At 40.8% G+C, this 27,597-nt stretch overlaps 1 protein-coding gene across 5 annotated transcripts in view; it reads left to right on the forward strand.

Annotated features, from left to right (window-relative positions):
• The window catches only part of CNTN5 (contactin 5), a 1,021,024-nt gene that overhangs the window by 970,857 nt on the left and 22,570 nt on the right, over window positions 1-27,597 (forward strand). For all 5 annotated transcript variants that reach the window (XM_030560071.1, XM_030560062.1, XM_030560093.1 and 2 more), the window contains 3 exons: window positions 1,596-1,666; window positions 3,020-3,254; window positions 11,615-11,724. In XM_030560071.1, the coding sequence (XP_030415931.1) occupies window positions 1,596-1,666; window positions 3,020-3,254; window positions 11,615-11,724 (416 nt within the window). The remainder of the gene's footprint in view (window positions 1-1,595; window positions 1,667-3,019; window positions 3,255-11,614; window positions 11,725-27,597) is intronic.

Genomic DNA, 27,597 nt, shown 5'->3' on the forward strand with positions numbered 1-27,597 from the left:
ATCATCTGATCACATGTAGGTCAAGTGATTCTGGCAGAGAATAACTGTATAGAGCCTCACTAAGCGTGGTCAAGTGGGGAATTGAAGGGGGAAAAGCTACATAGTGTGTTTCCTAGGTGAATATACCTCAGCAGGAAAGAAGCAATTCATACTTGAAAATTGTTCAGGTCATTCAAGTGAGAGCTGCAGACACCACAGCAAAATTTGTATTTTAAAAATATATGTATATGTAAATAGACATACAAAAGTCCTGGTTGTCATCTCATTTACATCAATGTAAATCAGAAATAACTCCTATGTAGTCAGTGGAGTTACATCAATGAGAAATTGTCAGAATCGAGCCTTTTTTTTTCCTCTTCTTTTTTCAATGGAAAGCTGCTAAAGGCTCCAAAAGCCCATACAAATCAATTTTGAAGTCTGTGTGAGCTTCCAGCATCTAAACTCTAGAATACTGTTATTGAACTTAAGCCCTTAATGATCAACACAGGAAATAGAGGGAATTGTGTGCATTTATTTAAATGTGTTTTTCCCTTGGTAGTTCAAAGGCACAGTGCTACCCAATAAATAAGCTGAACTGCATACAATAAGGTCTTAACGGTTAATGCCTCACAATATCTTTCTGCAGTTGATGTATGTATAAGTGTGTGAGGAAGAAAAGAGAAGATTTCTATCCCAGAATGCCTTTAATCAAATAAAGAATGTAGGCATAAACCACACACAGTACATAAATTCATTCCACATAAGTCATTTTAGGAGCTTCTGTAGATGTGGAAAAGGAGAGAAAAGAAATTCTATGGATCCAAGGAAAGCTAGTATTTTCCAAAAATAAAGCATACAGTAACCCAGCCCATATTGACAATAGCTGTAATATTTTTCTATATAGCTTTGACATCCTCTCAGATATGCTATTGTGTCAGTTCTATAAATGCATACATATCTGTAAAGCAAATCAAGAAAACCTAATGTCCTACATTTTCAAAAAGGATTAGTGATTTGGGGTGCTTCTGTTGTTGAGTGTCCAACCTGAGATGATAATGAGTGCTTGGCACTTTACGAAAATCAGGCCCCATTAAGGTTTCTCAGGTTGGACTCCCAGAAATTGAAACACCTCAAATAACTGTTCACTTATGAAAATTTATGCAAATATCATTATTCTTGTGTGAAACCTTTTCCATGAACACTAAAATACATCAGAATTCCTGGCATTTGCTTTTCTAGTTGCCACTTTAAAAAACACACACAAATATGTACAAGTATTAATAGGATAATTCCAGCAAAATAATCTTCAAAATCAACAGCATATTAAAATGTGGGATAATGGGGAAAACAGTTGTTATTGTTTTTTAAAGTAACTTTGTTCCCTAGAATATTTCTTCTCTTCTCAGAAGTTTGTATTCAGTTTGAACTGACTACATTTTTTGCAGGATTTCCTAAAATGCAATCAGAAAACTCAAGCACGTTCTCTTTACTGCAGTGTTCTATCTTTTGCTATTTTTGACCTGATTTGACAGTTTACTGTCTTCTGGGGTAGGTATTACTATGGGGAAAACTTCAGTAACTTGGACATTCTGTTTTTTTCACTTTTTTGTTCATAGTTCCAAAGACAGCACCAGCTAATGTAAGTGGCAGAAGTGGAAGACGGCATGAATTAGTAATAGCGTGGGAGGTAAGGGACTCTTTTTGATTAAAGGCCCTGTTTCATATTGACTTATTTGAGGGCAAAAGTAAGGAGTACTGTACTGAGGTTCCCTACAGCAAATCTTATCAAGATATGAACACAAAATATCATTTTTTAAATGTGTGCTAAGGTCTCAAAGAGGTTCACATTTCCATGTGATGAGAGCAGAGGACAACTTGGAGAATTTACCACTCAGACCAGATGCCCCAAAGTAAAGTTGATTTGTTTTTGCTTTCCTTCTCACTCAGTCTGCTAAAGTTGATCTTGCTTCAATAGATGTGCTGTGAATTCTGCTCAAGATGCAGTGCTAACTCAGCGTGTGAGAAAGAGACTACTTTTACATTACCTCCTCCCTCTGATAGGAAGGTTGGCACGAACACTGAAAAGCCTGCAGAGGGCCAGAGTCTTAATTGATGTAAAATGGCCTAGTTTCATTCACTTCAGTGGATCTATGCTGAGCTGATTTATTCTACCTCAGGATCTGTCCAATGGGTTATCTTCCCAGCCACCATCACACAGTATTCAGTTTGGCATTCTTTGTTGATTTGCCCAACATTGAAACCATTATTTCCAGAACAAATAATGCAAACTATAGTGAAGCCACTTTCACCAGCCTGAGAGAATGCATTCTCCAAATTAGGCACAAGATTTCAGGGCTTTACCCTGTTTTTATTTAGCCTTGTGTTTCCGCCATATCCTATAAGTATCTTTCTCCTTTTACTGTTTGCAACACATCACACTATGCATCACAACCTCTTACATTAGGTAAAGTCATTAACCAAATTAGTAATAACATCCAGGTACTTCATATGTTTTAATTATACACAGCAGAGTGAGTGCACTTAAATTTTTCTTTTGCTTTAAAAGATTTCTACCATTTCCATTTATATTCCCTACCTCTCCATGGGGAATTCCACCAGACAAGGTAGCTATTCTTAATAGGTAACACACAAAAACTGTGTAACTAAAAATCTGTTGGATTTGTTACTAAGGACTGATCCTGGCACTTAGAATCATGCCTTTCTCTGTGAGCAGTCTCATCTAATTCAGGGCAGATTAATCAGTGTGAGTAAGGGTGGCAGAATCAGCCACTTTTTAGATACACTGGGGTAGAAGCTCAGCTGGTGTAATTTGTCATTGGTCCACTGATGTCAGTCGGCCGCCCCAAAACATATAGAAAAGACTTTCCTTACTAGTTAAGCTGTACTGAGCACAATTCTGTGACTACTGGTTTACATGATCGCCTCTGTTAAGAAGCCAGTTTAATTTGCCCACTGTGATTGCTTCCAGTGTAATAAGGTTTAAAATATCTGCTGGTTAATTGAACTTTCCTTTTTTTAGCCAGTATCAGAAGAGTTTCAGAATGGGGAAGGATTTGGATACATTGTGGCTTTCAGACCAAATGGAACACGAGGGTGGAAAGAAAAAATGGTGACATCCTCAGATGCTTCAAAGTTCATCTATAGGGATGAAAGTGTGCCACCTCTGACTCCCTTTGAGGTGAAAGTTGGTGTATATAATAACAAAGGAGATGGACCCTTCAGCTCCATTGTGGTCATCTGTTCAGCTGAGGGAGGTTAGTTTGAGAGATTGTAAAGTTTGCATGTCATACACTATATATATGCAATAAGAATTAATAGTAGTGTTTTTCATCCATAGATCTCAAAGCACTTTACAAAGGAGAATAAGTATCATTATTCCCATTTTGTAGGCAGGGAAACTATGGTACATGTTGGTGGCATGGCTTGTTCAAGGTCACCCAGCGGACGAGCAGCAGGTCTCTCCTTAGTCTCAGTTAAGTGCTCTGTTCACTAGGCTACACTGCCTCATATATAACAGTCAGACCATAGGTTTATCATATTAAATAGAGGCAGCCAGCTGATGAAAAAAATAGATTTAATAGAAAGGCTGACTTTGTTCCACTATTGTTTTGGTGTTCCATGTAATTCAGTATTCACAAGTTATGTCAAACAGATGTTTACAACATCTGATTGTTTCATAAATTCCCGGCATTAATGATTGTTTCCTGGGAAACTGGGACTGAAAAGTGCATAGCATGTGTTTTTTGTTGTTCTTTATATTTTGCTACTTGTCATTTTCCTGTTTAAAAAGTTTGTTACTAAAACAGGGTTCAGAAACTATATTTAGTAGCCAAACACTCACTGTGAATAACAATGAATACTTTATGAACAACCCAGTACCTGAAAATTGTTCTGGAGATTATTCAGGAAATATTTATGGATAAAAACTATGGGCTCAGCTAGTTGTAAATTGGTGTAGCTAGGTTGGTTTCGATGCAGTTCTGCTGATTTACACAAGCAAAAGATCTGGCTCTCTATATATAGAAATCAGTTTGTTAAAATTCACATATAGAAGAAAAGGCAAGCAAATATTATTCACAACAAATGATTTGACCCACTCTAATATCAAAGGCTGGATTCAGAAACCCTCCGCATGTTGAGTAGTACTTTACTCTGCAAATAGTCCCATTGCTTTCAGTTAATCCACATGATGTTAAGTAGAAAACTTGGAATTTTATTTTTGTATTAGCTCACAACAAATTAGTAACATTTTTTTCTGCTCGATTACCCATTACTACCCTTCCTTCTCAGGTAGATATATTTTTCTGATATCATTATCCCATAGTCAAAGAAGATTGAAATTTTGATTCCTTTAAAGCAAGTGTCAGTAATCTACATGTGTTTAATTGTTTGAATCAGCATGAGAACATTTTAAAATCCAAATACAATCAAAATGATATGACTTACCAGTACTACAGAGATATTTTTGTCAATATGCATTTGACTTTATTGTTACTTAACAGACAGTGAAGTAATATCATTTATTCAGATGCTTTTATTATTTTTAAGAACTCAAATCATAAGAGAATCAAATTAAAAAAAAGAAAATCAGAGCCTTCTGTGAGGCAAGAGGGAGATTTTTTTCATTTCAAATATTAATTTATAAATTAATTTATAAATGTCCCCTGTTATTTCCCTGTTTTGAATGACAAGTATTGAAAATTCAGTTTTGATAAATAGTGTTACGTTTAAAGTCTGTTTTTTAGTTATTTAGAGAAAACTGAAAACGGAATCTTTGATAATATAAAAAAGTCAGTATTTCTAAAGTTTACTTTAAAATATGAAAATTGCAAAAGATAAATCTAGAATTATTAATTTATTATTAATTCTCATTTATTTTATCCAAAGTAGAGTAATCAGTTATGGGAACCCTGGTTTCTTTGACACAATTCAATCATCCAAACATATCTATCCATTATAACTTGCTTATTCAATCTGTGTCTGTGTGTGTCAGAACCTTACAAATATCCTAAGGTGCTGTACTCAAAATTAAAAGGAACAAAGAAACAAGATTTTTGTTTGGAAGCTGGTATAGAAGAGGGACCAGCAGTACAATATATATCAGTCTTGGGGCCTGATCTGCCAAGCCCTCATTCTAACTAAAGTGCCTTCAGTTAGCATACTTGTTATTTGTAACCAGTGCTATCCACTCCTGTGTAAAGGGCCAGCAAAAAGCCTAATGGTAAGATTATCAGCAGTGACTTAGCAGTCAAATCCTATTAGACTCTTAAATAACTAAGGGCCAGACATACAAAGGTATTCAGGTGCCTAAAGATTCATATAGGTTTGTAGTGGGCTTTTCAAAAGTGACTAAGTAGATTGGGCACCCAGCTCCCATTGACTTTCATAGAATCATAGAACCGTAGGACTGGAAGGGACCTCAAGAGGCCATCTGTCCAGTCCTCTGCCCTCATCTAAACCATCCCTGACAGGTATTTGTCTAACCTGATTTTAAAAATCTCCAATGATCGAGATTCCACAGCATCCCTGGGCAATTTATTTTAGTGCTTAACCACCCTGACAGGAAGTTCTCCCTAATGTCCAACCTAAACCGCCTTTGCTGCAATTTAAGCCCATAGCTTCATGTCTTATACTCAGAAGTTAAGGAGAATATATTTTCTCCCTCCTCCTTGTAATAAACTTTTATGTACTTGAAAATTGTTACCATGTCCCCTCTCAATCTTCTCTTCTTCAGACTGGATAAACCCAGTTTTTTTCACTCTTCCCTCATAGGTCATGTCTTCTCTGGACTTTTTCCAATTTGTCTACAACTTTCCTGAAATGTGGCATCCAGAACTGGACACAGTACTCCAGTTGAGGCCTAATCATCATGTAGTAAAGCAGAAGAATTATTTTTCATGTCTTGCTTACAGGTCTCCTGCGAATACATCTCAGAATTATGTTTACTTTTTTTTTTGCAACAGTGTTACACTGTTCACTCATATTTAGCTTGTGATCCACTATGACCCTCAGATCCCTTTCTGCTGTACTCCTTCCTAGGCAGTCATTTCCCATTTTGTAAGGATTGTTCCTTCCTAAGTGGAGCATTTTGCATTTGTCCTTATTAAATTTCATCCTATTTTCTTCAGACCATTTCTCCAGTTGTCCAGATCATTTTGAAATTTAATCCTATCCTCCAAAGCACTTACAATACCTCCCAGCTTGGTATTGACCACAAACTTTATAAGTGTGTTCTCTATGCCATTATCTAAATCGCTGATGCTGATGCATATTTTTATAGAGCAGCTTGCATGAGTCCGTGAGTGGGGCTTCTAGTCATTAGTGTAATGCAAATAACATTGAATGAAAACTGACTGTGCAAAGAAGTTTTCCATTTAACTTTGTTCTGACTCATTCAGCCTGGTGGAGAACCTAAATCTATAGTTATTTTCCAGGAAGAAGTGGGCAGATGGCACATTTCAGAGCTCTCAGAATTTTACTACTTGATCTGTTTACAGACTGAAAATAAAGCATTTAAAGTAGACAGCAAAATATATTATGTGAGATGAATATTAAGACAACAAAGGCTGAAACATTTTCTGGTTAGCTCAAACTCTCCTAGTTTTTCATTCTCGGCCTTCATTAAAATAAGAAAATAAGCCATAGCCTTTTTCTTCTAATTGAAGAGAAAGAATATGCAATTACATACTTCTAAGTATGGCCACTACGGCTCAAATTAAAACCTTACATTTATGAAGTACAGTTCTGAGGATCAGTTCATAGCTAAAACTGAGCTCCCTGAGATTTATGTGAACCTGAAAATTAATAAATTGGCATCTTAGTGGTAAAATGTAATGGATAATTTCCTATCTTTGCCAGTTGATCTATCTGGGTTAGAGCCTGTAGAAGTTCAACTACAGGTGTCTTCACTGAATTTTTAAATAAGGAAATGATAATCCTTATACTGAGGAGTTTACTAAGCACTGCTTTGATTAATGCGACTAGCCCCATTGGGAAGCCATATGTGTAATCAATATTATAGACACATCCCCCTTATTATTTGGAGAACTCCAGCTGTTATGTCACTTATTACAAATGTATCATTTATATTAATGAACATGATAATGCTGCTCTAAACTTTTAATCTATCAGAACTTGATTTTTATCAATTAACCTGTCCATTTTGTACTCTGTACCAGTGCAAGAGAAACTTTTGCAAGTTAATTAATATCTTCAGAAGCAAAAGGTTGCTTCTTTTGCAGCATAAAATTCCGTAAGTTATCAGCACACTGGTATTCTGTGTTGGAGTTAGGAGAAGGAAATAATAGGGTTATAATTTCAGGGAACATACTTTTTTCCGGAACTACTCTTTGGACACTCAGTCTTCTGGGAGTACAAAACATTTGTATGCAGTGGCAGAACCAAAGCTTAAAGATGAACTGGAAAAATAATCACTGTTTCAGATGCCTGATTAGTACCAGGATATGTGTATAGACTCAAATACTATTGGGTAGACTGCAAAGGGCCTATCTGATCACTGACACACAAGAAATCAGAACATGCCTCCCAGTCCTATTCATGAACAGGGACCCCCCATGCATATATCTCCCACCTTCCTCCGAAAGTGAGATGAGCCTTCTCTGTGGCACCACTTGCCTCCCCCTATTCTGGGTCATCTAGAGGGTCTGCACTGAAAAAGGGAGTGGAGATTGAATAGACTTGACAGAAGACTACATTGGCTGGGGGGGGAGGGGGCAGATCCAAGGGAATGTAAATCGTCCCTCCTCTGGCTCTTTGGAAATCAGTTAAGAAATAAAAGAAATAGAGTATATCCTTGCCCTATATTTTCCTTTCTGCAGAGAAATGACATCTTCCTTAGGATTCTAGAGGGACCCATATCTAAGGAACAGCTCAGGTACCACAACTCCAGTGGAGTTTCATTGCATGGGAAATATGGGCAGCAATACATGGGCAGAGAGAGGGAGAGGATTTTTACACAGATGATGCTGGCCTTCCATAGATGTCCTGGGGATCAATACAGATCCCTGGATATGTGAGGTTTGGGGATATCCCCAGTGGTCTTTTCTGCAAGGTGACCAAATACTACACCTCTTTCTCTCTGACAGAATGATGAGGGAGATATCTTTTCCAGGGAATCCTCATGAAGATTTCCTCCCTCTGAGATCTCTGTCACAGAAGGGGATGATCTTGCCAAGGAAATTCACTGTTGGATGAAGTCTCTTGCCCAAATATATGGAAAGGACGAGGAGTAATGAGGAAGGGCTCCTGGCTAAAGTGCTCAGAGTTTTCGTCAGGAACCTCTGTAAAAATTCCTCCCTGGCAGTAATATGAGAAGGGAACAGAGATTAGTAGTGGAATTGGCTAAGCAAGGAGACTTGGTCGTGGCTGTGTTCCACAATGGGTTTAAAGGATTGGTCTTGCCTGAGTTGGTCCTGCACTTATTTTTGTTTCAGAATCTGTTTCCACAGAATTAGCTAACATTGAAATCTTTGTGGGGAAACATTCTCTGTGGAATGGTGGGACTTGGCTGGCCAGTTTACAGTTGCAAATAAACACCTACTAATGCTATGGAATCTGAGAATCAGCTCCTGACAAATTAGAATTCAGGATTTCCTCTTTGAAACCTGATGCAACGCAGTGAATGCAATTCCCTAGTCTGGGTTAGGTGTTGATGTCATCAACTGTTGCAGGATACTAATGTTACTCTAAACTCTGGTCTTGCAAATGAAAAGCAGTGTCTTTGGGATGTTGTACAGGGCTTTTCAAGGTCTTACTATTTTTTGTTAAATTTAATCAGGGAATGTTAAAGGGCTTATTAAGGATGCTGGCCTTTTTTCATCAGTGTGACCCCAGGAAGATATCACTAAATGTAACATAATAAGAAGATATTAATAAAAGAATATGAACATAACATCAACAGCAATTATGGAAAAACCTAATGAACCTGCCAAACCTATCATCAATGCTAGACATATAATATAAATCATGACATTGTACTGAGCCATGGATTATTTTATATTATAGCAAATTATATGGTCCTCATCCCATTTGAATCAATAAAAATTGCCATTTCATCTCCATAAACTTTCAGACAGTCATAATGTGCCTTATTTCTGAAAATATTGTTTCTCTCCTTTTACTGAACATTTACGTTCTTGGAGTCTATCAGTGAAATTGCAGTGAATAATTCCTGACATGTAAGAAATGCCTCATACATATATATTTTTCTACTTCATATACTGAAAACAATTATATATGTATATTAAGCCTTTTGTATCTATTGTGAGCAATGCATAAACCTTCTCTAGTGAATGCTATGAAAGAGAAATGTTTTCTCCATTTTTAGAAAATGTAAAAGCTGCCACCCAACATTTTTTATACATCACAAATTATTTATCGCACTGTAGTCTTCCCTGACAACAAGACAATTGCTTCAATAATATAAAAACTAGAAAATGGCTTTTGCAGCACAAATCTTAGTAGTACATAAAATAGAAAACAGAGTACACCTATTGAACAAATAATATCATGCAGAATATATTTCTTTATAGCAGACTCTTTGAGTCCAGAATATCATATCGCTTATGCCTTGTAAACATTATAATTTCTTTTTATTTACTACTTTGAAAGAGCAATCAATATTTTATACTTAGCAATAATGCACCATTATTAATGTGCACAATTTTTAATAAAGTCAGAAGTTCTCACTTTCTTTAGACACTGCTTTTAAAAAACAAACAAGCAAACAAAACAAAATAAAAAACTGAGCAAAAGAAAAGGAAAAATCCCAAAAAGAAAAGTAAGGGAGAAGCTGTAGATCAGCAGTGCCAGAGCACATAATGTAATACAAAATTGAGGGTGGTGGGGGAGGGAGGGAACAGTTACTCTATAAAGATTTATATTAAACTCCTTACTATGGCAATTTGATCAACTACCAAAATGTATAATTTTAACACAGGCTGTGCCAAAAAGAAATTATTTTTCTGTAATCATCTTAAGCCCTAAAATGCATCTTTTAAAAAGATCTTTTACGTGCTTCTTTATAATGTAAAAGCCAGGGCCTCCAAATGATCAGACTGACACATTACAAAATGTAATGAGATATGTTAGACCAAGAAACAAATTACAGGCCTTATTATTCCAGATGATTCTGATTCCAGCTTTTTTCTCAACAAACAGACAGACCCTGGAGGGTGGTGAATAGCTACTGTGTGCTTGTGCTCTAATGTAAAGTATTTTCACTGAGTTCTATATTCTCATTTAAACATGTTGCAGTAAGATTTTATTAATTTCACAGGAAATGAAAATTGCCCCAAGTACTAAAGCTCTAAGCGCTAGTAAAATGATACATATGGGTTTTTGTAAACCCTCGGCAATCACAACGCACTCTGTAAACCAAGATGACCATACAAATCTATGGCATATATCAGGGATGGCGAAACGTGCTGACCCTCCGAGATGCATAGGACAGTCTTCAAAAATTCGAGAGCTGAGGCATGCCTGCTGGGGCTCAGCGCTTCAGCCCAGCACCAGGATGATGGAACTAGGGGCTACTGCCCTGCAGGGTCAAGGGGTCTCAGGGCCTCAGCCTCACGAGGCATGCCTTCTGGGGCTCAGAGCTTCAGCCCTGCTCCCAGTGAAGCCCCAAGCCCCGGAAGGTGCCTTCCATGGGGCTGAAGCCCCGAAACCCCTCTCCCTCCTGGGCAGAAGCCCGTAGCCCCACAACCCTGCCACAGGGCAGAAGCCCTGAGCTCCACCAAACAGTCTGGTATGTCGAGAATGTGGGAGTGTGGGGGCTCCGAGAGCCACACTCTAACTGAAAAACTCACAAGCCGCAGTTTGGCCATCCCTGGCATATATTGTCTCTGTAGCTCTCCCTACAGCTTTCAATGTGTATTTTCCTATTTTTTCCCCTGATCTTACTTTTCTTATTGCTGGCCAACCCAGCTGTTTTTTAAAGGTTTTCCCTAACCCCAAAGTTATGCAATGTAAAATCTGTTAACAGCAAAGCTGGCTAGAATCAGAAGACAAAAATGTTCCTTTCCTTCTCTATCCTATGCTTAAAAATGTATTTACAATTGCCAGCAACCTGAAGTACTAATATGCTCCTAAAAAGTGCATTTGCTATGCATTACACTGCATTTCTGGGTTTGACTGCAAGTTTTTCAGCTGCTGGTTTAACTCAAGAGCAAGGTCATCTGAGCACCCCATGTAGTTTTCATTTTCAAATGATGAAATGGCAGAGTAAAGGACAGAGAAAAAATGCTCTATTTACTTCTGCTGTCCCGTAGATCTGTTGGTGAAGGCTTAGATGGGAAAATAATGTTGAAGATAAGAATTAAAGGTTGCTGAAGAGAAATCAGCCATGGAAAAGGGGTTCTTCATTGTGAGTCCGTCTGTAATAAGATATTGATGGAACATGACACAAATAAAGAAATATAATAGAGATAATCTTTTTATTTTGTTCAGTTTCTCATACGCACAACAGCCACAAAACTTTATTCTGGGTAATAAGGTATGATGGAGGAAGTATATGACGCTTTCAGTTGTAGTGCTTTTGACAGATACAAGTTGTTACAGTAGAGGTTTGTCATTTCATTTTTTCTTAATACAGAACCCAGTGCGGCTCCTACTGATGTCAAGGCTACAGGTTTGTCTGTATCAGAGATTCTGGTTGCGTGGAAACATGTTAAAGAAAGTCTAGGAAGACCACAGGGATTTGAGGTATGAATACAGAATAACATAATAAAAAGCATTGTTATTGTTGCTAACATTGCATTTTGCTAAAGTGTGGAATGGTAAAACTTCAATACACATTATGCTCATAATATATGACTATCTGTAGGAGAACAAGGGCTACAGAAAACACAGCTGGGATACAGGCATAGCCTTTATTGCTTGTTCATGCTTTTAAATAGTCCATTGCTAGCTCTTATAGGGTCTCTAAGGGTACATCAACACTGAAAAAAACCCTCACTTTAGCAGCGAGTCTAAGAGCCCAGGTCAACTGACTTGGGCTCATGGGGCTCAAGCTGTTGGGCTAAAATCAGCAGTGCAAGTACAGAGGTACAGTCTGGTACGTACACCGTACCAGCAAGATATTTCTAATCTGTATGACATACCGAAAAGACACAGGAGGAGCTGGTGGCCCCACACCGGCAGCCCCTCTGGTGCAGCTGTACTGCCCCTAGCCCATCCCCCTTCCCTTCCATGGAGCTGCATCTCGTCCATCTGTACAGCTGCAGCCCTGCCGGAGGACAGGTCAGGGTGGGCAGGGCTGGGGGCGGAAAAGCCCTTCCCCCGCCCCTCCAAGCCTGTCCTGAGTGGTACTGCTGCTGTAGTACACGGATGGAGGACAGAGATGCAGCTCCGTGGAAGGGCAGGGGACAGGGCTGAGGATTCTGCTCCTTTCCCCACTGTGGTTCCCAAGAGAGCCTGAACCACAGGGTCTCCCAGGAACTGCAACGGGGAAAGGAGCAGAACCCTGGCAGCTCCTCCAGTGGCTGTACTGCCCCCAGCCCTGTCCTCTGGGGACAGATGGAAGAGACGCAGTTGCATGGAAGGGCAGGGGGTGAGGCTGGGAACGGTAGAGCTGGGCCAGAGGAGTTGCCGGTTTGGGGCTTCCCAGCTGCCCCACATTCTGTTCCTTTCCCTGCTGTGGTTCTGAAGTCTCCAGCACAGCAGGAGGAGGACAGAGCCCCCCAGGGTAATGTGGGATGGGTCATAGGAAGAGGCCAGGGCCCCAGGCTGGGGGCGGGGTGGGGAGGAGTTACATGGAAGGTCACGTGAGGAGGTCACATATTCCCCCTTTGCTGGTGCCTCCTGTCCCCCCCCATACTGATAAGAAATGGATTTTACTTGCACCCTGGCTAAAAATAGCAGTATAGACATTCCCGCTCAGGCTGGGTCCCTGGCTCTGGTACCCTGAAAGAAGGGAGAGTCTCAGGGCCTATGATTCAGCCCAAGAGGGAATGTGTATACTGCTATTTTTTACCATGTAGCGCAAGGCAGTGTCAGTTACCCAGGCTCTGAGACTGGATCCCTTGGTGGGGGGCAGAGGGTGTTACAATGTAGACATATTCTAGATAGTCCAAAGGAGCTGAAAGAACTGCAGGTCAGCTAATGTGATGACTTCACTGGCTACAGAAGTTTAAATGTAACCAATTTTCAGGTCTAAGCAACCCATTCAAAATAATTATTTACTGAGAGACATCCCTGTGCATGGCACTCCTTGAGCAAACATAGAAGACACAGTCACTGTCAGTAGTGTGCTTTCTTAGAGATTATTGCTGTTGGTGATGGTTTGAGGGATATCTGCTGGACAGAAAATAGCGGTGTAGGTTCCATAAGGAGAGAGAAGACAGAAAATGTCATATTGCCGCTATATAAATCCATGGTATGCCCACATCTTGAATACTGCATGTTTATGTGGTTGCCCCATCTCAAAAAAGATATATTCGACTTGGAAAAGGTTCAGAAAAAGGCAACAAAAATTATTTGTGGTATGAAATGGCTGCCATATGAGGAGAGATTAATAAGACTGGGACTTTTCAGCTTGGAAAAGAGATGACTAAAGTGAGGATATGACAAAGGTTTATAAAATCATGACTGGTGTGAAGAAAGCAAATAAGGAAGTGTTATTTATTCCTTCTCATAACACAAGGACTAGGGAGCAGCAAATGAAATTAATAGGCAGCAGATTTAAAAGACACAAAAGGAAGTATTTTTTCACAAAATGCACAGTCAACCTGTGGAACCCCTTGCCAGAGGATGTTGTGAAGGCCAAGACTATAACAGGGTTCAAAAAAGAACTAGATAAGTTCATAGAAGATAGGTCCATCAATGGCTATTCTGTTTGCTAGAAGCTAGGAATGGGTGAAAGGGATGGATCACTTGATGATTACCTGTTCTGCTCATTCCTCCAGGGGCACCTGGCATTGACCACTGTTGGAAGACAGGATACTGGGCTAGATGGACCTGTAGTCTGACCCAGTATGGCCATTCTTATATATAGAGACCTCAGTGTGCTTAGTGCCATGGCAAACACACCAGTAAAAATCCTTTTAACCTTTCATTAAAGAAAGAGAAAAGAAGGGAAAACAATTAAAGCATTTAAAAAGTAAAGTATTAAGTAAGGCATTCATTTTAACAACATTCCTTGCCTTTAGCTGGAGAGTTTTTAGAAGGCCGCAAAACCCATGTTTGACAGTCTTGTAGATGGTGTCAAAGATGGTATTAACAACTGTCCTTTCTGGGGAAAAAAGAATATGTTAGTTGGGATGGACTGGAGCTGTTGTCATTGCTGCTAATGTTAAAGTCCTATCCTGTTTCCTAAAGGACAGAGCAAAAGACAAACACACACACAAAAGAATTCAGAAAAGAACAGCAAAGATAGAAAATGCTACTTCTGTCTCTGGTGATGACTTTCACCAGCAACCTCACTGCTGGAAAAACACAAGCCCAGCACACAGCTGATCAGCCACTCCAAGACCCATCAAAAGTACTAGTATCAGGCTGTTTAGGACATTGCATTTAGTTGCCTGTCTGGTTTCCTTCTCACAACAGTGTGGCATAAGATGCAATATTGGCTGGCTAAGTCAGACTCTTATTAAACAGAAGGCAAAGAGAACAAGATTGGAAAGGAAAGAAATAAGTTGGAGAAGGAAAAAGACACAGCTAGCAGGGGATGAGGCAAAGGCTCACATCCCAGGGAGTGTTTGGGTTTTGGCCAGAGCCATGACAGTGTCATCTGGGTCTCTTTCGCTGGCCCAGTCTGGTCAGGACATCAATCAGGATTAGTATGAAGAAGGTCCGGGGTCCCAGGAGATGGTTGCGTGGCAGCCATGATGACAAAGCTTACCACAGTGGTTGTTGGCAGAAAGCTGTTTCTTCTGCTAATTGTCCCCAAAAGTATTTTCTTCTTAACAATCTCCAAAGGGAGAGTTGGGTGGAATAGTCCATCCTCTAGTTATCTTGTCCACCAATAAACCCAATTTCTAACACACGACTTTTGGTTCATTGATTTCCAGTCTTCTACTCCTCTTGTTTACCCGTCATAATCTTAACAGAGTCCTTGAGTGGTATCAGCTAAACATTTTTTGTTACATTAATTCCATCTCTGTATCCATCTCACGTCTTTTTTTAAACAATTTTGTATAACAGGTCATTGTGACAATTTATGAACTTGCACTCACTTTTTATAGTTGAGCTTACACTTAGAGTAAAGTGTAGGCCCAGTTATCACAACAGGACTCAGATCCACCCAACTGGGACATGAGCACAGATTTGAGCTTGTGGTCCAGGATCATTTTTATATTTAACCCTATATATGGGCTACTGAAATTTGTTTAACTAAAAATTAATAAATCAAAAGTAGCATGTCTGGAGTTGGCCAAGGAAATAATGGTATCCTAGTATGCATTGCTCTTGTTGTAAATAGCATCCAAAACCCAATTTCTAAGCTGAATTTATTTTCATTTTAGAATCTAAAGAAAATCATAATCACTTCTGAAGCTTTCAAAAGTATTGGAAGAGCCATTATCAAGCAAATATATAAGAACTGCAACTTACACCTCCTTATCTTTCCCAGTTATTAAATTTGAGTGAAACCAAGATGGAGCTGGTACAGAGTTATGTGGGTTTCTAAAACCTGTTCATATCTGATACTCACAGTTGAGAGATTCAGTTAGAAATACAGTTGGATTACACGAGTTGCATTAATTGCCTCAATCTGCATCCAGGTTGTTTCCACTTTATGAAAACACATTACTGTGTAACATCAACAGACCCCAGTCATTGTGGGCGGGATCGAATCTGGTACCTCTGGAGCTAAATGCATGAGCTTCTACTGCATGAGCTAAAAGCCATATGCCCTTTAGCTAAGGTTTAGCTAAGTGGTCTCTGTGTCACTAGATGGACAAAGCACCACGATCCAGGAGGTGTGTGAGTTACAACTGCATCAGGGTCTGGCAGCAGTACAGCATGGCACTTAAGCATATGCTTAACCATGTGTGATTAAGCCCTTTTGACTTCAATGGGTGTTGGACCAGGCACTAAGTACACAATTCAGAGGAATCATTTTTAGAGAGTTTATTGTTCTCATATTCCCGTAGTTAAAAACATGTCTGTTTCCACCTTTCTCAGTCAGTCTTTTATACTGTTATTCACTTCTGGAGTGCAGTCCAAATAATAAATATTACCTGCTTCAAGTCCTGTGTTAGCTAACTTGCAGAACTGAGGTTGGTGATTATTATTACTATTGGTGGTTATTACTACTGTCTTCTTGTGCTGTGGGATCCAATGTTCCTCCCACACCAAAGGTGCCAGAACTGGGGGGGAGGGGAGGGATCCACTTTTTGGCACAGGCATCCCCGCTCCTGCACCTTCTCTTCCCCCCAAAGGCCCTGCCCACCCCACCCCACCCCACCCCACCCCCAGCCAGGCCAGCAGTGAGAGGCCAGACAGGGAGCCCAGACAGTGTGGGGCACTGCAGCATGGACGCTCCACTTGCCCGGGATGGGGGAGAGGGGCCAGAGCAACTCCCAGCTCATGTCCCTGCCCTGGGGCTCTGCGCCACAGCTCCCCACAGCTGCCTAGCTGCATGACTCTTACCATGGCTGGGCTGCAGCTCCAAGGCCCCATCCCTTGGCAGGACCCAAGGCCAGGGAAACCACATGGGCAGCTGTGGGGAGCCACTAACCCTCCACCTGTTATGGGCAGGGGGCCTGTGGGGAGGGACACAGGCCAGGGCCTGCTTTTGGCCACCCCACCCCAGGCAGGTGGAGGGTCCACAGCTCCCGGCCTGCAGTGCTCTGGTTTTTGGCTTAGCTGGGGGCGAGGCCTCAGGCAGAAGGGGCCACAGAGGGGCCTGCCCCACCCACACACTTTTGGGAAGGCTCTGCCATCGCTATCCCACACCCAACCCCTGACCTAATTTTCCCTCAGAGAAAGGGGCATTTCAGTGAATAGCTCCAGCTCTTCCTCACCCTACCAGCCTCCAGTGGAGTTTTCAGCTGAGCAGCCCTTATTCTGTCAAGTAGGAGAATAAGACTTACTCCCTCACATCCCCAGAAGGCCAAACAAGAGGCAATGTAGTCCAAAGATAGTATTATTGACTCACTTGAAGTGGAGAGATTTAAATGGAGAGGGGCTAATGGTTTGGAGGACTAGCCTAGGTCAATGACTCTAATCTCCATTTAGGCTTGTAAAAAAACCCACATAGCTCACCCCAAGTGACTGGCAATTTCTATTATTAAGTCCCAGAAGTGCAACAGAAAAGGGTCTTGGATTGAGAATCATTGGGAACAAATTCAGAAATAGCTTGTAAAATGCCTGCCCTCTCCCATGGTCTATTTCCCTTTGCATCACTAAGAACTAATTTAATTCACAAAAGATTTTTAAAGTATTATTTTCCCTGGCACATTGGTTTCTGTGAAATGACATGGTGCTGGCTTAATCCATGAACAGCAAACAAAAACTGCCTGAAAATCCAGCTACCTCATAAAAGGCGAGTTTGCTAAATGTTCTATTTACAAGTAATTTCTGATGAAGAATAACTGCGGCCCACAGGTAAAATGCTGCCCTCGTGTTCAAATGCTATTGAACCATGAGCAAAATGACTCAAAAGCATCAAAATAACAGCAAGATGCTGCATTCTCATGCTTCAATTTGTATTCTACCTGGGGTCAGTGCAACAGTGACAGTCACCTCTTTGATCTTCACATTTCCTGTCCGTTTAGCAAACAGCATTATTAACTAGATGTTTTACCTTTTGAATGTTTGGTCTCATGTCACCGAAAGTGACAGAATAATTACTAGAGATGGACAAATCAGCAATGACCCAGTTTCAACTGCATCCCTTTTTGCACTTTATATTCCTGAAAGGCAGCGCTAACAGTTGTCACACAAGTTTTATGCCAAGCTTGTTGTGTTCATTTACATGTTCCAAAGCACACATTATTTCTGGCTTCAGTGCAGCTTTGTCAGCAGCCCCTGACCTTACTAAAAATATGCCAACAATGTGTTGATAAATTTTGTAAACTTCCACAAAACAGTTCAAATAATAGAAGACATGAACAAATGTGCATCAAAGTTTGCTTGACAGCAGCTGTTTACCAGACAGACTGATTTAATTTTTTTGTGGGGACTTAGGAAAAACCTGCGGCAGAAGTGAAAAACAGATATGTAGCCAGAACCAACAAGAAGAGTTAGCGCAGGGGTTGTTTTCCTTTCCATAGGGTGTGTGGCTAACACCTGTTTTTGGAATCTATAACAAAGAGAAAATTAGCTGTTGGCCTCAGGCATTATTTGCTTTCCACCCATTGCTAATAGGGAAAAAATTGAAAACCTAATCACTTGGCAGGAATAAAGGCTTTGGTGTTGATTTTTTTCACCCTTTTCATTTCTGAAGAGCTAAGGGCTGAGATTTAAATCACAAACAAGATCACAAAGCTGCTGTGTCAATGTCATTGAAATTCTCCCAAGAGTTAATATCTTGAGGCTGAGATTAGACCTAGTTCAAAGATCACTTTGCCAAACAGTAAATTCAGAGAATACGGAGTACCATTTTCAGATAGGGTTACTGAACATAATGACTATTGCTTATGTCCAATTTGTCCTGTCAAAGAACAGCATCTGCCAGTGGTGTTCTGTGCCCTGACATGTACTTCATGTTTACTAAAATTTTTACACCATCTGACAGAAAAATTGTGTCTACCTGGATGTCTCATCATTATCATGCAAAATTTAGTGCACAATATATTTTAGGGAAATTTGGGACGTGCCTAGGTGTGTGATGTGTATTTTCATCAGAGGCTGGAAAAGCAATATAAAAAAGGGGAACTCGTATTTCAGCAGTATAAATGCCAATTAGCTGAATTTGACTTGAGGGATGGGGGTGGATGAATTTCTCCATGAATAAAATAGTCAATAAGAACAATCAAATGGTTTTACAGATAGTTAGAGTAACACTCAATGCAGTGTTACAAGGATTGCAGTGCAATGCAGTGATACAATGCAGTGGTACAAGGATTCAAACTGTTGCAAAATTCTAGACTTTTGCTACAGCATGAAGGTCCAATCCAGTTTCTTTTCAAGTCTTTAGTGGGAGCTGGATCAGATCCTAAATCTCTAGAGAAAAATCTGCCTATTGACTTTTCCATTCCCTTTGCAAACTCTCTGCAGCCTGCTACTAAAACTGAAGGGCTGCTGGTCCTAAAAGGAGTTGCTGAGTATTTTATAACTACCAACCACAGTATTTTTAATTAGGGGGAAATTACCATATTGCCTTATTTCACTTAAGGTGTGGGTGGAATATAGGGTTTTGCCCCACATTTATACATAACATTTGCGACCCCACTGCCAAAGAGAACTCAATAGTGTTTATTGTTGCTTTACAGTCAATAATTGCTTTTTTTGCAATTGGGGTGAAGAACTAGTGAGTCACCTTCCTTTTGTCAGTAACGCCTAGTTTTCTTTTACTGTCGCTGAACAATGGTCGTGATAATAGTTCAAGAGGCGGCAGCTGTTTATGAACTCTCAGTAACTTATCACAGATTCCTCAATACATTTTAACTCTTCAAACTGTCATTTCCCAGGAATCCAAGCAGTTTTCCTATGCAGCTTCCTAGATAGCGTTGTGGTTTACGAACACTGTACGTACATATACATGAGCACTTCAAGATGAAATGGGAAGATTTAGAGAGAAGGGCAGCTGACAGGCAAGGATGGCAAATGTGGGTAACCCAATGTGCAGCAAAGCGTGGGATGGACTAAGGTCTAAAGACATACATATGAGAGAGATTGTGTTTGTGACCAATGTTACTTTAACCTTTATTTTTAAAAGCATGCAGGTTTTCCTGCTTGCTTTTTACATTACAGTAATATCAGGTTGGGACATCCCTAGTTTTTGCAGCTAAGTGCATGGTACTGTAATCTGTGCTCATTAAGAAGGGAAGAGAAGTGTTTAGTCAGATTGTTTAAAACTTTGCTAAAGGAGCAGTCACCTTGAATATTTTTGAAATTGACTAATTTTAGTAAAATTCTATTTTCCTTTCTCTCTACTGATGTTTAGAAATGTGCTTGAGATAAGCATGAGAGCACCACCACCAATCACAGTGTACAGTGGTGCCAACTCTCATGAAATTGGCTGTTTTTCTTGAAGCTTCAGCTCCTAAAATAATGTAATTACATGAAAATTCCAGCTTTCAGTTTTAAAACCAAAGTTTGTAGCTCTTGTGGCTGCAGAGAAAAGTTTGACTAAAAAATGTGACGAAAGTGCATCCTAAAGGTTCAAAAACAAAGTAAATAAATAGAACACAAAATTTATCATTTTAAGAAACTCATGATTTTTAAACTGAGTCCAGGATTATTTTTTTTTAGAGTCATGATTTTTGAACACATGGAGTGGACAGTACTAAACTCAACCCCACCTCTTTTCCCTCTAGACCCAGATAGCTCTTCAGTTTCATCTGTATTGTTGCTGCTGTTATTGGTAAGCAGTCTCCTTCAGACTCTTGGGGAGATTGTGTGTTATCAGCAAAACAGCAACACTGACTATATACAAAGTGAGACAATAGAGACAAATGTATTTTTTTTAATCTTTCAACTACCATATCTTTAAGGGTTACTTGTAAGCATAATTGATATGACATTTTAAGATGGAAATGTGGTTTTCAAGTTGCTTAACTCAAACTCCAGAAAAACAGTTGTGAGCAAAGCATTGTCTGTGAAAGATTCCATTTCCCCAAATGAGGAAAGAGGGAAAGCGACAGCTCAGGTTTCCTCCCCCTGTTTTCAGCCTATTTTGGTGTCACTCTAATTCTACAATACAGGGAGTCCAGCAGCAAAACAGAGAGAAATCCAGACTTGATTGATATATCTTAATTTAAAAAAAAAACAGGAAAGAATGTTTATTTTGTTCAAAAACAACTAAAACAAAAATGTTGAAAGGCTATTGTCTCCAACCATAACTGAGTATTAAAAAGCACACAAGTAGAAACAATGCATATTCCTTTGCCTTTCACCTTCAAAACTTGCTCTGTTCCTTTGTGGAGAACCTCTTGTTCCATGTGGAATCCTAATTCAAACACATCACCAGCCAACCATAGTAAATACACTTTGAGAAGGGTACTGTGAGACCACATAAAAGTTCCAGATAAAACAATAAATTCTATTCTAAAGTAAACAAATTCTATTCCATGTCTTATACAATAGATTCAGGTTCACAAGCCAATTTCAGATGAAATTATAAAATGTCTAAAAGTAAAACCTGTAGTAAGGGAACAAATATATATTCATTTACAATCTTTTAGTGGTAAAAAAAAATCCACTTATGGGTATTTGTGAATTACGAATCATTGTTAAACAAAATTTAGAAGACATCAGATTTGTAGTAGTTGAGGGACAAGGTATTTCTATTTTTGGTTTAGAAACATGTTAAGCACTAAATCTAAGGACTTGTCGACACTACTCAGTTTTGTCGGCAAAAGGCAGTTTTTGCCAACAAAACAGTGGAGGACACACTACAATGCTACTTTTTGTGGCGAAACTCTCCTGTTTTGCTGACAAAATAAAACCACCCTGATGAGTGGCATAAAGCCTTTTGTGGCAAAGTTAAAGTGACAAAATGTCAGTATAGACCCTGCTGTTCATTATGTTGCCATAACTGACCTCCCCCAGTATCCCATAATGCCTGCCATGACTACTCTGCTCACTGTTATGAACTCAGTTGCCCTGCAGGCATGAATCCTCCCTTTTTAAAGCTCCGGGAAGCTTTGACATTCCTCAGTGTGGAGAGCTCATATGCTGAGCATGCCATTCCTGGCAACAAAACAGCAAACAGGAAGTCTACACAGCACCTTCAAAAGATGAGTCTGAGAGCTTAAATTCATACCTTTGCTAGACACTAAAAATCATAGACTGAATAGAGACATTAGATTTATGGCTTATTACAATAATCCACCACCCGCTAACATTTCCCCATTCTAAGATGCCTTTTTTCTCCTCCCTTCCTTTTCCTCCTATGACTGGAAGGGTGTTAATGGGACATATCACCTTGAATGGTTCCTTGAAGTATGTATTAACTACTTATACTAAACAATCTGTTCCACGTTGTATTTAGTTGAGACACTCTGAGTATGTTTTCCAGACCTGAAGAAAAACTCTGTGTGAGCTTGAAAGCTTGTCTTTCTCACCAGCAGAAGTTGGTCCAATAAAAGATATTACCCCACTCATCTTGTCTCTCTTAAGTTAAAAGGGAACATTTTAAAATGCCTACGAGGGAAGAAATATCTGGACAAATGTCAGGAGCAAATCATTTTCTTCTTTCGATGCTTCAGATGTATTTTGGCAAATATCATTGGATCAAGACAGGATGTTCAACACACCTTTTGGACCTTATTATTGTAAAAGATTACCTTTTATATTATGTTCAACTCCAAAAGTTTTTCATAGAGCAGTACAAAATATTTTTTAAAATATAGATGCCACACAAGTGTATGTAGATAATATACTAGTAACAATTTTAGAGAAGGATGATATAAGATTAACTAAAGAATTATCTATTGCAAAAGAAGCAGGACTGAAATGTAACAAAAAAATTTAGCATGCAAGAGTTAACATTTCAAGGAGAAAAACTGACTAGTCAGGAATTACAGATTGATCCACAATGAATACAAGCCATTGATAATACTGCTGACCCAAAAGATAAGGAGTCATTACAGAATTTTTGGGGGGTATATTTAATTTTGTAGGAAAATACATACCAAGCCTACCATAAAAAAAACAAGTTTAAGGCCTGTATGTTGTAAAAGTAATCAGCACAAGAACTCAAGTAGCTTAAATAACTAATCAAAACAACTCCTCGCACAATTTACAACTATATCTAACACTTTTTATTGTCTGCAGTGACATCTTCTGGGTTCAGACCAACACAAACTCCGCAGGCACTGACCTTAGTCAGCAATCCATTCAAATTTCCTTTTGGTAAAACTAGTTGTTCTTCTCAATTACAAAAGATATGGATGGCTAGGAGTATGAAAAGACAAAGAGAAAGTTATAGCCATTTATTAAGATCCAAGTGTAATCTCACCCAGAAGACACAATAAGGGGGTTTTAAAACAGGGAAGAAATTGTTTTAGAGGCTTTGAAATGCATTTGAAACTGGAATGAAGTCATTAATTATGCAGCCACAGTTCAGACTTTTGCTGCTTGGTTTTATGCAGTATCTGTGTTTTTCTTTAGGTTTCCTGCCAGTGCCTTGTGGTGCAGCACAATTGGCAGGATGTGTGTTCTCTTCCTACTCTGTCCTTATGTTTAACTGCAGGGCCACGTGCCTATCATCTGCAAAGAGGCCAGCAAACAGGCAGAGTTGCAGGCAGTCTGCCACCTTGGAAGAAGTCAATTAGTTTGGAGGCCATTTTTGAAATTAGTGTCCAGAGGAAATGGGCTGTGAAAGTCAGAAGGTAGCTGGCATCTTCACTCCCTTTCACCTAGGAGGGAAGAGAGAGGAAAATAGATATATTTACAACCCATCAGAGCCAGAGAAGGAAACTATTCTTTGTCTTCTGCTACTCACAGAAGCCAAGAAAGTGGGAGGCTCATGCTGAGAATTCCTCTTCTATGCCTCTCCAGGGGGTGTGGCAGTTCTCTCTCATGTATCCTCATGGGCAGCATGTGAACTCCCCCCGCCCTGCCATTTGGAGGGTAGTCCCTGCCCTGCCTCTTCCACCTGAGACCTCCAGGGCCAGAGGAGCCCCAAGCTCTCCACCGCCTGCCCGAGCTGCCCTGAGCCTGGCATGCTTGCCCAAGCTGCAGCCGGTCAAAGAAACCCTGAGCCCTGACCATCTGGCTGGAGCTCTGAGCCCTGCCGTGGCCCAGCCCTGAGGCCACAGCGGGGAGCGTTAGCAGAGGTTTGAGGAGGCTTAGCCAGCCTCCAGCCTCCATTATGCGCCGCCCATGCCTAGCCCCTATATGGGGTTTGCTCTTCCTGATGTAGGAACATGAACCTAGCTTGGGAATGTAACTGACAACACCTGATAGACATTGGCAGAAAATCAGTTCCTAAGGGCATGGCTACACTTGCAGATGTAGAGTGCTGTGAGTTAAATCAGCCCTCAAAGAGCACAGCAGGGAAAGCATTGCAGTGTATCCACACTCTCAGCTGCAAGCACACTAGCATGGCCACATTTGCAGCTCTTGCAGTGGCTTTGGAAGTTGTGCATTATGGGAAGCTATCCCGCAGAGCACCTTTTCCCATTCTGGCACTGTGGCTTGTTGGAAGGGTGTGAGGGGTGCAGGGCATTCTAGGTCTTGTCCCAACGCCCCATGATGCATCGCTTTGCATCCCAGCAATCCCCCTGCTTCCGTCCATATTTGGCACCATCTTTCAATGTTTTTTGTACAGCACACTCTGTCTTCCCTTTCAGTCTGCGGGAATGGATCCCAAAGTGCTGAGGAATATGCTGATGGGTCTTGCCATCATGTCATGTTTGGCAGTCAAGTTACTCCTTAAGCTACAAACTGACAGCGAGGAGTCCGACAATGATATCGACTCGCATAATGCATATGACCTGAGATTGCTTGTGGCGTTCACAGACCTGCTCGCCACTGTGGAACACCACTTTTGGGCTTTGGAAACAAGCTCTGAATGGTGGGATCACATCATCCTGCAAGTTTGGGATGACAAGCAGTGGCTGCAGAACTTTTGGATGAGAAAAGCCACTTTCATGGGACTGTGTGAGGAGCTCGCCCCCATCCTGCGGCAGAAGCACACAAGAGTGACTGCTGCATTGCTGGTGGAGAAGCAGGTGGCTATTGCAATCTGGAAGTGAACCGATTGGTCGCTAACCAGTTTGGAGTGGGAAAGTCAACTGTTGGAATCATGTTGATGCATGTTTGCAGGACCATTAATTGCATCCTGCTCAGAAAAATCGTGACTCTGGGTAATGTGCATGATATTGTGGCTGGCTTTGCACGAATGGGTTTCCTTAACTGTGGAGGGGCGATAGATGGAATGCATATTCCAATTCTGGCACCAGCCCACCTAGCCACCGAGTATGTAAATCGGAAGGGGTATTTTGAGAGTGCTATAGGAATTGGCAAATGTGATTGCAGAGCCATTGGCCATTATCTTTGAAAACTCATGGTGATCGGGGAAGGTCCCAGATGACTGGAAAAAGGCTAATGTAGTGCCCATCTTTAAAAAAGGAAAGAAGGAGGATCTGGGGAACTACAGGCCAGTCAGTCTCACCTCAGTACCTGGAAAGATCATGGAGGAGGTCCTCAAGGAATCAATTCTGAAGCACTTAGAGGAGAGGAAAGTGGTCAGGAACAGTCAGCATGGATTCACCAAGGGCAAGTCATGCCTGACTAACCTAATTGCCTTCTATGAGGAGATAACTGGGTCTGTGGATGAGAGGAAAGCAATGGATGTGTTATTCCTTTACTTTAGCAAAGCTTTTGATATGATCCCCCACAGTATTCATGCCGGCAAGTTAAAGATGTATGAACTGGATGAATGGACTATAAGGTGGATAGAAAGCTGGCTAGATCGTCAGGTAGTGATCAATGGCTCCATGTCTAGTTGGCAGCCAGTTTCATGCAGAGTGCCCCAAGGGTTGGTTCTGTGGCCGGTTTTGTTTAATGTCTTCATTAATGATCTGGAGGAAGGCATGGACTGCACTCTCAGCAAGTTTGCAGATGACACCAAACTGGGAGGAGTGATGGATACATTGGAGGGTAGGGATAGGATACAGAGGGAACTAGACAAATTAGAGGACTGGGCCAAAAGAAACCTGATGAGGTTCAACAAGAACAAGTGCAGAGTCCTTCACTTAGGATGGAAGAATTCCATGCACTTCTATGGACTAGGGACTGAATGGCTAGGCAGCAGTTCTGCAGAAAAGGACCTAGGGGTTACAGTGGACAAGAAGCTGGATATGAGTCAACAGTGTGCCCTTGTTGCCAAGAAGGCTAACAGCATTTTGGGATGTATAAGTAGGGGCATTGCCAGCAGATTGAGGGACGTGATCATTCCCCTCATCTGGAGTACTGTGCCCAGTTTTGGGCCTCACACTACAAGAAGGATGTGGAAAAATTGGAAAGAGTCCAGCAGAGGGCAACAAAAATTATTAGCAGCAAAGAGTCCTGTGGCACCTTATAGACTAACAGACGTTTTGGAGCATGAGCTTTCGTGGGTGAATACCCACTTCGTAAGATGCATGTAGTGGAAATTTCCACAGGCAGGTGTGTGTATATATATATATATATATATATATATATATTCACCCACAAAAGCTCATGCTCCAAAACGTCTGACGTCTGTTAGTCTATAAGGTGCCACAGGACTCTTTGCTGCTTTTACAGATCCAGACTAACACGGCTACCCCTCTGATAAAAATTATTAGGGGGCTGGAGCACATGACTTATGAGGAGAGGCTGAAGGAACTGGGATTGTTTAGTCTGCAGAAGAGAAGAATGAAGAGGGATTTGATAGCTGCTTTCAGCTACCTGAAAGGGGGTTCCAAAGAGGATGGCTCTAGACTGTTCTCAGTGGTACTAGATGACGGAAGAAGGAGTAATGGTCTCAAGTTGCAGTGGGGGAGGTGTAGGTTGGATATTAGGAAAAACTTTTTCACTAGGAGGGCGGTGAAGCACTAGAATGGGTTACCTAGGGAGGTGATGGAATCTCCGTCCTTAGAGGTTTTAAAGGTCAGGCTTGACAAAGCCCTGGCAGGCATGATTTAGTTGGGAATTGGTCCTGCTTTGAGAAGGGGGTTGGACTAGATGACCTCCTGAGGTCCCTTCCAACCCTGATATTCTAAGATTCTATGATTTTTCTATGGTTCTTCAGGCGCTTCTAGATCACTGTGGACGTTTCATTGACGTTAACACAGGCTGGCCCAGAAAGGTGCATGATGCATGCATCTTTCGGAACACTGGCCTGTTCAGGAAGCTGCAAGCCAGAACTTTTTTCTAAGATCAAAAGATCATCAGTCAACATGCCCATTGTGATCCTTGGAGACCCCGCTTACCCTTCAATGCTGTGGCTCATGAAACCATACACAAGGAGACTTGAAAGCAGCAAGGAGTGGTTCAGCAACAGGCTAAGTTGGTGCAGAATACTGTGGAGTGTGCTTTTGGCCGTTTAAAGACCCGCTGGCGCTGTCTGTTTGGGAAGCTGGACCTAGCCTATGACAACATTGGTTATATTCGTGTGCTGTACCCTCCATAACATTTGTGAAGGGAAGGGTGAAAGATTGACTCACGCATGGAACTTGGAGGTTCAACACCTGCAGGCTGAATTTGAACAGCCATAGAGCAGGGCTATTAGAGGGGCCCAGCACGGGGCTGCAAGGATTAGGGGTGCCTTGAGGGAACAATTTGAGGCTGAAAGCCACCAGTAAGGTTTGGTGCCCTGCACAGGAGTGAAGTGCAGTGGTTCCAATGTTAGTAGGAAACTGTGCTTGCTACACTGACTTGCAGTGCCTTTTGCTTTCCTGGGCTAAGGTATCTTTTACTTAATGCGTTAATAAAGAATATTGTCAAAGCCAAAAAAGCCATTTATTTAAAATAAAATTTGTTTATTGAAAAGAAACG

This window comes from Gopherus evgoodei, chromosome 1 (genome assembly GCF_007399415.2).
Source record: "Gopherus evgoodei ecotype Sinaloan lineage chromosome 1, rGopEvg1_v1.p, whole genome shotgun sequence".
In the NCBI taxonomy this organism is placed as follows: domain Eukaryota; kingdom Metazoa; phylum Chordata; order Testudines; family Testudinidae; genus Gopherus; species Gopherus evgoodei.